General features: G+C 49.2%; 1 protein-coding gene across 4 annotated transcripts; it reads right to left on the bottom strand.

Moving 5' to 3' along the window:
- Positions 1-208: 208 nt before the first annotated feature.
- On the bottom strand, positions 209-6,767 carry B9D2 (B9 domain containing 2). Of its 4 annotated transcripts, none has more exons than XM_059666434.1 (4): positions 6,386-6,620; positions 5,924-6,015; positions 2,954-3,079; positions 209-798 (listed from the first exon to the last, which is right to left on the bottom strand). In XM_059666434.1, exons 1-4 carry the CDS (start codon positions 6,418-6,420, stop codon positions 485-487), a joined length of 567 nt encoding a protein of 188 aa, XP_059522417.1. In that variant the 5' UTR covers positions 6,421-6,620; the 3' UTR covers positions 209-484. The 4 variants fall into 4 exon arrangements, with proteins under 4 accessions (XP_059522417.1, XP_059522418.1, XP_059522419.1 ...); XM_059666435.1 differs by having other exon boundaries at positions 6,446-6,614; XM_059666436.1 differs by lacking the exon at positions 2,954-3,079 and having other exon boundaries at positions 6,386-6,767.
- Positions 6,768-12,668: the final 5,901 nt, after the last annotated feature.

Here is a 12,668-nt window from a genome sequence, read left to right as displayed (position 1 = left end):
TCAGTCGGAGGATAGGGACCCAGAGTACAAGGGATCCGAAGAGGGGACCCAGAATGGAGAGAGTGGGAGACTGGGGCAGAGGGGCCCAGGGGCACAGAGGAGGAAACCCCCGCAAGGAGAGGGGTCATAAGGAGGCACCCAGAGTTTAAGGCAAAGATGGGGCACCGGCCAGCTGACAGGTCAGGAATTCAGGAAGGCACCCACACTGGTCAGAACTGATCTTTATTTAGCACTTCCGTGTGTGAGGCTGCCTCTTCTCCCGAAACCCCTGGGACCCCACATACTTGCTGCCCCCATTTCACAGATGGGGAAAATGGACTTCGGAGAGAGAGGTACTGGGCTTGCGGTGCTGGCCAGACAGAAGCTGCCCCAGGCCTCCGCTGGGTCGGGTAAGGCAGTCTCCAGAGCCCACGTCTCTGACGACTGCACCATCCTACCCCTTACGGGTGCCCAGGGGTGTGGATGGGCCATGGAGGCAGGTGCCTCAGCATTCCACGCCATAGCGGTCAAAGTGACGCAGCAACAGGCCCAGGTCCAGGTGCACGGTGCCACCAGCGGCTGTATGCAGGCGATAGCGGTCGGCCCCACTGTAGATGGCGTCCCCATGCAGCAGCTGAGGCCCACCACCCACGAAGGCCCGTGCCAGCTGCTCCCGCCAGCTGCCCAAAGGCCGCCATGTGGGACAGTCCAGCTGGTGGGTGCCTGGACTGCTGGGCACGTGACAAAAGCCGTAGCCGGCAAGCTGGCAGCGGCCGAAGCTATCCTGGGACCACACCTGGAAATGAAGTCGGGGCCAGCCTGCAAGACAGGAGAGAGGGATGGTGCAGCCGCTCTCTGGGCTCAGTCCTCTTCCCTGGCGTCTGCCCCAGCCTCCTCTCTGGACTCCCACTCCCACACAACAGCCAAATGGATATTTCGGAATCCATATTCCTCCCCTGCTCAAAACCCTTTCATGGCTCCCCAGTGCCTTCAGAATAAAACCCAACCTCAACACTCAAGGCCCTTGAGATCAGGCCTCTGCTGATCCCCCCTCTTGTCCATGTTCCCATCTCCAGGGAGCCCAGTCCACAGGTGAGCGAGCACCTTCAGCCTTGTCCTAGGCCTCTCCCCCATTCCCACCCTGTCCTGTCTGGGTTCAGGGACTTCTTGTCCCCTCCAGTTCACCTTCCTCCTGGCATCTGGAAGCATCTTTCTCTTCCCACCAGTCCCCAAGTGTCCTAGGAATACAGCTCAGCTCCTCAGCCTGGCGGCAAAGCCTTGGAGACCCAGCCTCATTTTACTCTCCTCTCTGAGGCCCTCTGTGGTTGGCCCTGTTCTACAAGCTGGGGACACAGAGGTGAACATAGCAGATCAAAATTCCTGCCCTTGCGTAGCTGACATCCTAGACAACGAGCATAGTAAATAAGCAAATTATAGGGTATGTCAGATGGTGATAACTGCTCTGGAGAAAAATAAAGCTAGGTAGGGTGGGGGTGGGATGCAGTTTTAGAAAGGGGATGACCAAGAAAGGCTTCACTAAGAAGAGGCCATGTGAGTGAATGTTTAAAGTCAGGAAGGGAGTGGGCCAGGGAGACATCTCAGGAAGAGCATGCCCAGCAGAGGGAACAACGTGTAAAATGGCCCTGGTGGGAGCTGCCTGGTGGGACCAGTGGAGAATGTGGGGTCTGAAGAGTGAAAGGACAGTGCCTGCCTGCCTCACCCTCCAACCCATCACCCACAAGCAGCCAGAAGGGTCTTTTAGAAGCAAAATCTGACTTGTCAGTCACCTGCTGTGGCTCCCCAGTGCCCTCAGGGGATGGCCTCAGCTCAGTGGCCTGGGATTCAAGGCCCTGCATGGCCTGTCCCCTGTCCCCTGCCACCTCACCCCTGCAGGCCTCCTGCTCTCCGTCCATCCTCCAAATGCCCTAGCTCACCTTACCCTTTGGGCTTTCCCTCTTCCTTCCCTCTGCCTTATTAGCTCCCACTGGTCTCTCACAGCATCTCAAACATCCACTCTTCCAGGAAGCCCTCCCTGAACTCCCTGGCAGTCAGGAGCCTCCTCTTGGCTCCCATAGTCCCCAGAACTCCCCGTCCCATCCCTGCCCACTCTGGGCTACCACTGTCTGGGAACAGCTCTGCCTTCCCATGGGATGGTGAACCCTGTGAGGACAGGGCTAGGAGCTGTCTCAGTCACCGACACCTCCCCGGCATCACTCGTCATAGGGCATGTCCTCAGTAACTATTATTTATATTGTTGAAATATATGGCATATTTACCTAGGCTATTTCCTGGAATTCACTCCTCTCCAATGACCCAAATTTTCCACCAGAAAAGATTTTCTGATACTTTCCTCCTCCGCAAACTCATTTTTCCTCTGAACAGCAGAGGAGCCCTGCCTGGGGACAGCCACCAGCCCTCCCTCCCTCCCTCTCATACACCCTCCAGCTTCCTCTTGATGGAAGACTCTCTTGGTTTCTCTCTTTGAAAGCCATCCCTCCTCTCCCCTTGGTCCCCACCTTCCCCTCTTCCCGTCACCCCTGGCCTCTGACACACTCTAGAGCAGGGGTGGGCAAACTTTTTGACTCGAGGGCCACAATGGGTTCTTAAACTGGACCGGAGGGCCAGAACAAAAGCATGGATGGAGTGTTTGTGTGAACTAATATAAATTCAAAGTAAACATCATTACATAAAAGGGTACGGTCTTTTTTTTTTTTTTTTTTTTTAGTTTTATTCATTTCAAACGGGCCGGATCCGGCCCGAGGGCTGTAGTTTGCCCATGGCTGCTCTAGAGCCAGCCATGGGAGGCCTCAGCTGAGTTTCTCCAGGGCCAGGCCTGGCCAGGAAAGGGACCCAAAGGGCGGGGAAGCAGGGACAGGAGTTGGGGTTCTCAGTCCCATGGAGTGTTGCTAACCCCCACCCCCCAGCCCCCTATCTCGTCCCCTCAGCCTGGCGCAGGGCCGACACGAGAACCCACCTTGGAGGCCTTTGGTGGCAAAGTGCAGGTCAATGGGGTGGGACCAGTAGGCCATGTCCCCTATTTGGGGGGTGTCCACCTGTGTTTGGCCCTCCCGTACGCCGGACAGGAGCTTCCATGCCGCCCCTACAATGAGAGCCAGGACACTAATGAGGCAGGGAAGGGTGGGAGGCAGGCATCAGGAAGGGTATGCCAATGTGGCTGTGAGACCGTTTCTTCTAGCGCTGGGGGACAGGGGGTACAAAGTGTGGGCTCTGGGGCCAAAGGGCTGGGTTCAGATCCTGGCATGGCTTCTTCCTGCCTGCACACACTTGGGCAAGTTACCTTTTCCTGCCTCAGTCTCCCGATCTGTCAAGTGGGTGTAATAATGCATTCCTTGTCATTTTGTGAGCAGATTAAATGAGCTAATACACACAAAGCACTTAGAACAGTGCCTAGGGCGTAGTAAGTGCTGGATAAGTGTTGGGTATCGTTTTGTCACTATTCTCACACTGCATTTAGAGGCCTAGTCCAAGGACTAAGATGGGACCAAGGGTGCCCTTCGACAAAAAGCATGGACGCACTGTGAAAGGCACATAATAAGACCAGTCCTACTGAGGGTGATAATAATAGCAAAATGCACCGATTGCTTACCAAGTGCCAGACCCTGTGCTAAGCACTTCAGTGATGAGTCCATTTAATCCGCCCTCTAGGACTTTTAATCCCACCCCACTCCCAGTCTACACTCTCCCCATAGCTTACAAAGCCCTATATCTGGCCTTTGTCCCCCTTCCTGCACTCATCTCTTATCACTCTCCCCATCCCTCACTACCACTAGCCTCACTGATCCTGTTTTGTTTTTTAAAAAAATATATATTTTTATTGATTTTCAGAGAGGAAGAGAGAGGAAGAGAGAGCTAGAAACATCAATGATGAGAGAATCATTGATTGGCTGCCTCCTGCACGCCCCTACTGGGGATCGAGCCCGCAACCCAGGCATGTGCCCTTGGCCAAAATCGAACCTGGGACCCTTCAGTCCACAGGCCAACGCTCTATCCAGTGAGCCAAACCGGCTAGGGCTGATCCTGTTTTTATTTCCTTTCTTGCACTGGCTGCTCCCTCTGCCTAGGAAGTCTGCTCCTGGATGTCCCCATGCCTGGCTTTTATTCATCTTCCAGGGATCAACTCAAATGCCACTTTTACAGAGGGGTTCTCCCTCACCCTTGTATCCAAAACTAATCCCTGTTACATTATCTCATCTAATTTGTTCTGAGTACCTGCCACCATCTGTAATCACGACAGTCATTTCTTTATTGCTTATTTATTTTGTCTCCCCTCCTGTGAGCCCCAGGAGAACAAGGATATTGCATACTACTGGATTCCCAGGGCCTCCAAACCAGATCTTACTAGTAGTATACAGAAGGTGCTCAAAAAATGTTTGTTGGACAAATAAGGGGGCCTGGGAGGTGGGTGCTAATATAAGCCTCACCTTACAAGTGACAGACTCTGAGAAGGAGAGTCACTTGTCTATTCATTCCATGAACATTTATTGAACACCTACTGTGCGTCAAGCACTGTTCTCCACATGGGGTACAGCAGGACTGCAGCAGACCAAGGTGCCACGGTGAAGCTGGATTCAGACTGAGCTCTGTCAGACTGCAGAGTCCAAGCCCTTTATCTGACTGCCTCTGAGCTTGCTGCTGGATTAACTGCCCCTCCCCAACAGCCCCCTGAACTGTTGAGTTACTGTTCTCTCTGATTCAGGCAAGGAAAGCACCAGGCCTTGAGTCCGGCTTTACACATACAATATGTCCCACTTTACAGATGAGGAAACTGAGGCTCAGAGAAGGGACAGCACCTGCCCAGGGTCACAGGGCAGATGGGGCCCAGACTGGAAACCAAGTCTGACTCCAGAGCTGCCTCTTCATGTGCTCAGCTGGAGGACCGCAATTTCCCAGGGGATCTCAACCACCACCAAGGACCCGGGGCCTGCAGAGATAAGGATAGCAGTAGCCACACTCGTTTCATGTGCATTTATCTGTTGGGCAACATACCCAGAGCTTTACAAACAAGACCCCATCCAATTTTTACATGAGCTGGGTAAACGCTTACTGAACACTTACTAGGCCAGGTCCCCTCCTAAATGCCGTTGTTATTCATTTAGTTCGCACAATCACCCCATGAGGTAAGTACTGTTATTATTACCATTGTACAGACAGGGAAACTGAGGCAAAGACAAGTGCCCAAAGTCACGTAATTAATAAACAACTGGTTTTGAATCCAGGCAGTTTGTGCTCTTAACCTCAATATGTGCTGCCTCTCAGCTATTAGCTTTTCAGACAAGGAAACTGGGACTCAGAGAGGTTAAGTTCACAGGCCCCACTTTAACCGATGGGAGAGTTAGTGTTTGAGCCCAGATCTGGTGGCCCTAACCATTACACATACCACCACACTATTCTGCCTCCCGTGGGAGACATGCACACTGGGGCCTCTGAGGTCCTCCCTGGGCCATATGGATGGGCGTGGATGATTACCAGAACAGGTTCCTCCCTTCTCACACAGAATGATGCACAAGAGGGTGGCCTTTCCTCTGTAAATCTGGAATGGAAACTTCCATTTTACAGTGAGAACTCAATAAATGGAGACTCTTAAGCAAAGAATTAAGACAGGGGAGGGACCCAGGACACCCCTAGGGCAGTGAATGAAGTCCAAACCATGGGGTTAAGGCTGTCTAGTGTTCTGAGGATTGGGAGTGTGTGTGGGGGGGGTCTAGCCTATAGCCCCATAATCTTAGGGGCTGTGTGTTCAGAGCCCCCAGAGATGGGATGGAAAGGGATAAGCCGGGAGCATGAGACACATGGACACAGTATGGTCAGGCCAGGAGTCCTGAGAGCCGATGGGAGATGGGGCTGAGGCGGGGCCAGGGGGTCAAGGAAGGAGGTGGAACCTCTAGGCTGGTATTCAGTGGGCAATGAGCCAGGTCGGGAATACCTGTGTGGACGCCCCACTTGCAGAAGAGGCTACTTTCCGAGAAGCCGGTGGCCCCTACGATCTGCCCGATCACGTGCACTTCAGCCATAGCCCTGAGAGGGTAAAAACAGAGTCACAGCCCTGTGAGGTGAGTGTACTGTTATTTCCACCTGACAGATGAGGAAACCGAGGCCCTCCAAATAAGGAACAGTACTAGGATGGCAGAGTAGTTTCGCCAAACCACTGAGTGTGGGGTCTTAACGCGATCCTAAATGCCTCTCCAGGGGAGCCCGGAAAATAGAGGGGAGGAGGGCCGGGCTGAAGAGCAGGCACCTAACTCCACAACTTCCAGCTCAAAGCAGAGGGAAGCCCCGCCCAGGGCCAGTGGCTCCGCCCCCAGAAGCGCAAAGGCTCCAACTCCGCATGCGTCCTAAGACCTGGCGCAAAGCCCCGCCTCCAGGCGTACGCATGCGCTACGCCTACTTCAGAACCGCTAACAGGAGGCGCGAAAGCGGCATCGGGACTGAAGTTGATGGGCCTGACCTGTCCCTCTCTCCACCGGCGCTGCCTTCCCGCGTGGCTCGCGCTCTCCCGCGATCTTTCCGGCTGGGAGAGACCCGCGGCGCCGCGATCCCTGCCGGGCCGCGACCGCCTTCGTTCTCCCGGGTGGTTGCTGGGGCAACAGCAGCCTCCTCCCCCGGCCTCGCACCCGCCCTGCGGGTCGCTAATTGGCCCTCGCTGCCCTCGGGGGCGGGGCCAAATTCTGATGGACGTTCTCGCCCTTCCCGCTCTCCATTTTGGGAAAAGGGTCTCTCCAGCCGCTGGGGGCGTGGCCGGGCAGCCGCCATGTGAAGCGCGGCTGAGGAAGTCTGAGCGCCGACTGTTTCTCCCAGCTGCCCTCTTCCCAAATCACCCATTGATGCCTCGCGACCCCCACACCTCCCCTCAACGGGGACCTCAGACCAGAGGTGTGAGCCAGAACCAAGGGGGGCTCTCCCTCAGCAGAGTGCACCCTCTTGCCTCATAACTAGAAAAAAATCCTTCCTCATTCACAGATACCCAAGAAGCGGGGAGGGGTTTTCCTTCTTTTATTTTTAGAGTTCCCCGCGCTTCGCGGGACTGATGATCCAACTTCCTTCTCAGAAAAACTGCGCAGCTCTTCACGGTGCTGATTCTGAGCGAGGATGGGGCGCGGGGGATGGGTGTGAGAAATGAGGAACTGAGGCCTTATCTGCAGAAAATCCGATTCTAGAAACTGGACTCTGCCAGTAACTTGTCTTGTGACTGCGTGGCTCTGGGGTTCAGTTTGCTCATCCGTGTAATGGGCACAAGGAGAGGGACGGGGTCAGGCACTCGCACGTCTGACTTCCCGGAGCGGTGCCTGGGTCCCTTCGCTCCTGGAGCCCGAGGGGCTAGAAATGGGGCTACAAAAGGATATTGCACTGGTACGTATACTTGAAAGCTACCACGTATTGAGTTATTTCTTTGTACCAGTCCCCCGGAAACTGATGGTTTTGCATGTACCATCTCCTTTAATCCTCACAGGCATCCCGACAGGTAGGTAATATTATCAGCTTTATTTAAAATGAAGAAATTGGAGCCATAACCGGTTTGGCTCTGTGGATAGAGCGTCGGCCTGCGGACTGAAGGGTCCCAGGTTCGATTCCGGTCAAGGGCATGTGCCTTGGTTGCAGGCACATCCCCAGTAGGGGGGGGGGGGGGTGTGCAGGAGGCAGCTGGTCGATGTTTCTCTCTCTCATCGATATTTCTTTTCTTTTTTTAAAAAATATATTTCATTGATTTTTTTAAAAATATATTTTATTGATTTTTTACAGAGAGGAAGGGAGAGAGATAGTTAGAAACATTGATGAGAGAGAAACATCGATCAGCTGCCTCCTGCACATCTCCTACTGGGGATATGCCCGCAACCCAGGTACATGCCCCTGACCGGAATCGAACCTGGGACCTTTCAGTCCGCAGGCCGACGCTCTATCCACTGAGCCAAACCGGTTTCGGCTATTTCATTGATTTTTACAGAGAGGAAGGGAGAGGGATAGAGAGTTAGAAACATGGATGAGAGAGAAACATCGATCAGCCGTCTCCTGCACACCCCCTACTGGGGATGTGCCCGCAATCAAGGTACATGCCCTTGACCGGAATCGAACCTGGGACCTTTCAGTCTGCAGGCCAACGCTCCATCCACTGAGCCAAACCGGTTTGGCTCTCATCGATATTTCTAACTCTGTCCTCTCCCTTCCTCTCTGTAAAAAAATCAATAAAATATAAAAAAAAATTAAAAAATAAAATAAAATGAAGAAATTGGAGCAAAAATTATTTGCCTTAAGCAAACTGATCATAGCTCTGCCTGACCCTGTCTCTGCACTTTCTGTTCTTGGCCTCTCTGCTAAAGGAATAGGGAGGCTGTGTGTGGGTGTCACCCGTATGCTATCACTTCTCACATCCAGCCAGTTATTGAGTCCTGTCAATGCTCCTTAAATATTTTTTTTTTATTAGTTAAGGTATTACAAATGTGTCCTCATCCCCCCCATTAACCCCCAACCTCCCCCCCACACACAAACTCATGTTCCCATCCCCCTGTTGTCCATGTCCATTGGTTTGGCTTATATACATGTATACAAGTCCTTCGGTTGATCTCTTCCCCTTACCCCCCCCTCCCCTACTTTCCTTCTGGGGATTGATAGCCTGATCGCTGTTTCTCAGTCTTTGGGTCTGTCCCTTTTCATCAGTCTATGTTGTTCTCTATAATCCACAAATGAGTGAGGTCATGTGGTATTTATCTTTCTCTGACTGGCTTATTTCACTTAGCATAATGCTCTCCAGTTCCATCCATGCTGTTGCAAAAGGCAAGAGTTCCTTTTTTTTTTTTTTTTTTTTTTTACCGCAGCATAGTATTCCATCGTGTAGGTGTACCACAGTTTTCTAATTCACTCATCTGCTGATGGGCACCTAGGCTGTTTCCAAATCTTAGCTATGGTGAATTGTGCTGCTATGAACATAGGGGTGCATATATCCTTTCTGATCCTTAAATATTTTTTAATTAAAATATTTATTTATTTATCTTTACAGAGAGAGAGGAAGGGGGGGGAGAGAGAAGAAATGTCGATTTGTTGTTCACTTATTTATGCATTCATTGGTTGATTTTGAAGCATGGTTAGCAACCATCTCGGGTAAAAATTGCTGTTTGTTTAATATTTTAACCCTGCTGTTCTAGCTTCTGTAATTATCTGCTTGCTAAAATAATAGAAAAGTTATTTTGATTTTCTGAACTTATATAAATCACCCCATTCAATTGAATACTCCATTGGTTGTGGATTGAATACCCCATTGATTGTGGTTTTACTGGTCTTTCAAAACACATCCCCTGCCCTGACCGGTTTGGCTCAATGGATAGAGCGTCGGCCTGCGGACTGAAGGGTCCCAGGTTTGATTCTGGTCAAGGGCATGTACCTTGGTTGCGGGCACATCCCCAGTAGGGGGTGTGCAGGAGGCAGCTGATTGATGTTTCTCTCTTATCGATGTTTCTAACTCTCTATCCCTCTCCCTTCCTCTCTGTAAAAAATCAATAAAATATATTTAAAAAAACAAACAAAACAACACACATTCCCCTGCACCTGGAGACCAGGACAGCACAATTACTTTAAATTGCTTCAGTGGCTCCAGAAAATGTGTTTCCGTTGACTCAGTGGTCCCAAGACCTGAAACTATAATTAATCTTTGTAGATAACTAACTTGCTCAATCTAGCTTCTGTAACAAACTGCTTTTTGCAAACCACGTTCCTCATTCCAAACCTCGAGATGCAATCAATACCTTTGTGATATTTGCCTGTATAAGTCTGATGCTTCGGCCACTGGGCACTGCCAGACGTGGAGCCGCTTCTCCCTTGCAGTCGCCGGCCTTACTGATTAAATGACTCATGATTTGATCCTTTGTCCTGTGTGTTACTCGTGGGGTACATTACAACAGTTTCTGTGTGTGCCCGGATGGGGATAGAACCCACAAGCAACCTTGGCATATTAGGATGATGCCATAACCAACTGAGCAACCGGGCCAGGGCCTTAAATATTTTTTATTCAATTGGTTTCTTCTATTGGTTGATATTAGTGATTAAGAAAAACTGCCCAGTTTGACTGCCTGGATTTCAGTCTTGGCTCTTCCCCTTCTGTGTGACCTTCAATACCTCAGTTTCCTCCTCTGTGAGAATGAATGATGGTACCCACCTTGTTGGATTATTGTCAGGAGTCAATGTTTTGGAGCTGTTTTAAAATATGTTCACAGGTTCTTTGAAACTCATCCTTTCACCAGGTGGAGCCTGACTCCTCTCTCCTTGGGTATAGGCTGCGCTAGGTAAGTTGCTTCTAGCCAATAGAATGTGGCAGAAGTGTTGCTAAGTGGCTTCCAAAGCCAAGCCCTCAAAAGCATCCACCTTGATCTCACCCTTGGATAGTTTACTTTGAGGGAGGCAGCCATCATGATGTAACAACGGTAAAGCCGGCAATGGGGAGACCAAATGCGGAAGAACTGAGGCATCCTGCCAACAGCCAGCACCATGTGAGTGACCCATCGTGGAAGCAGATCTCCCAGCCTCAGACAGATCTTCAGATGAACGCTACGTCTGGCCAACATGCTGACTGTAGCTTCATGAGACACCCTGAACCAGAACCCTCAGCTAACCCATCGCCAGGTTACTGACCTACAGAAACTATGTCAGTGATAAATAATTGTTTTAACCACTAAGTTTGGGGAGATAATTTGTCACCCAGCAATAGATTACTAATACAAATACGTAATGAATTTAGGACAGTGCCTGGCACATAGGGAGGACAATAATGTTTGCTATTATTGATGATTTTTGTTGTTGTTACTGAAATGGCATATTTTACACATTTTTTTATAAGAAGCACACTGAATATTTATTTATGTACTTTTTTATTTTTAACTTTTAAAACTTTGTAGTAAAATACATCTAACAAAATTTACCATCTTAACCATTTTTTTTAAAAATTGATTTCAGAGAGGAAGGTTGAGGTAGAGAGAGATAGAAACACCAATGATGAGAGAGAACCATCGATCAGCTGCCTCCTGCATGCCCCACACTGGGTATCAAGCCCACAACCCGGGCACGTGCCCCTGACTGGAATCGAACCTGGGATCCTTCAGTCCGCAAGCTGGTACTCCATCCACTGAGCCAAACCAGCTAGGGCCATCTTAACCATTTTTAAGTCTACAGATCAAGTGGCATTAAGTGCATGTACATAATTGTGCAACTGATCTCTAGAACTATTTTTATCTTGCAAAATTGAAACTCTGTACCCATGAAAAAACAACTCCCCCTCTTCATTCTCCCCAGCCCCTGGTAACCAACCGCCATTCGCTTTCTGTCTCTATGAATTTGCCTACTCTCTGTACTTCATATAAGTAGAACCATTTAGTGTTTGTCCTTTTATGACTGGCTTATTTCGTTTAGCCTAATGTCCTAAAAAAAATCATCCATGTTGTAGCACATGTCAGATTTTTCTGCCTTTTATTTTTATTGTTTTAAGCTTTTATTTTAAAAAAATATATCTCTTTATTGATTTCAGAGAGGAAGGAAGAGGGAGAGAGAGAGAAACATCAATAATGAGAGAGAATTATTGATCAGCTGGTTTCTGCACGATCAGGGATCGAGCCCGCAACCCAACCCGGGCATATGCCCCAACCAGGAATCGAGCTGTGACCTCCTGGTTCATAGGTACAATGGCTGGGCAATTTTCCACAATGGCTGGGCAGATTTTCCTGCCTTTTAAAGGCTGAATAATATTCCATTGTATATATACACTCCATTTTGTTTACCTACTCGTCTGTTGATGGACACATGGATTGCTTTGACCTCTTAGCTATTGTGAATAAAGTTGCTATGAATATAGTTGTACAAATATCTCCTCAAGACCCTGTTTTCAGTTCTTTAGGGTCAATACCCAGCAGTGGAATTGTTGGGTCATATGGTAATTCTATTTTTAATGTTTTGAGGAACTACCGTACTGTTTTCCAAAGTGAGTGTACATACTGTTTTACAGCTTGCTTTTTCATTCAGTGATGAATCTTGGGAATTTATCTATGTCTGTCTTTAAAGATCTAATTTTTAAAAAATAACTGTTTTAAAGTACAATATATGTACAGAAAAGTGCACAAGTCATAAATGAAGAGCTGGATGAAATGTTATAAACTGAATTCAATAGGTGACTAGAACTCGGCTGAAGAAGAGAACATGAGCAGCTCCCCAGGATGGCTGTCATGCCTCTTCCAGGATGCCTCCAAGGGTAATCACTAACTGGACTTCTAACATGGGTTAATTTGGTCAGTTTTTGTACTTTACATAAATAAAACCACAAAGTATCTATTGTTTCATGTCTGCTGTCGGCCCCGTTTTGTTTGTGAAATCCACCCACTCTGTTGCATGGGGCTGTATTCTTATTGCTGTACAGTTTTCTGTGTGTGAAGATGCTACAATTTATGTATCCATTTGTTTGTTGTTGGGAATTTATCTTTTGGCAGATATATGTTCACATCTGGTTGGAGTGGAATTGCTGGGTCGTAGGATATGTTCAAGAGTTTTCCTGGTGTTTGAACAAATTTCTAGTGTATGAGAGTTCCCCTCCTTCACGCCCTCACCAGCATTTGGTGGTAGTGTTCTTTTTCATTTTAGCCATTCTGATGAGTGTGTATTGGAAATGCACTGTGATCTTAATTTGCATTTCCCTGATTACT

This window comes from Myotis daubentonii, chromosome 15 (assembly GCF_963259705.1).
Source record: "Myotis daubentonii chromosome 15, mMyoDau2.1, whole genome shotgun sequence".
In the NCBI taxonomy this organism is placed as follows: Eukaryota; Metazoa; Chordata; class Mammalia; order Chiroptera; family Vespertilionidae; genus Myotis; species Myotis daubentonii.
This window is presented reverse-complemented; position numbering and strand designations above follow the sequence as displayed.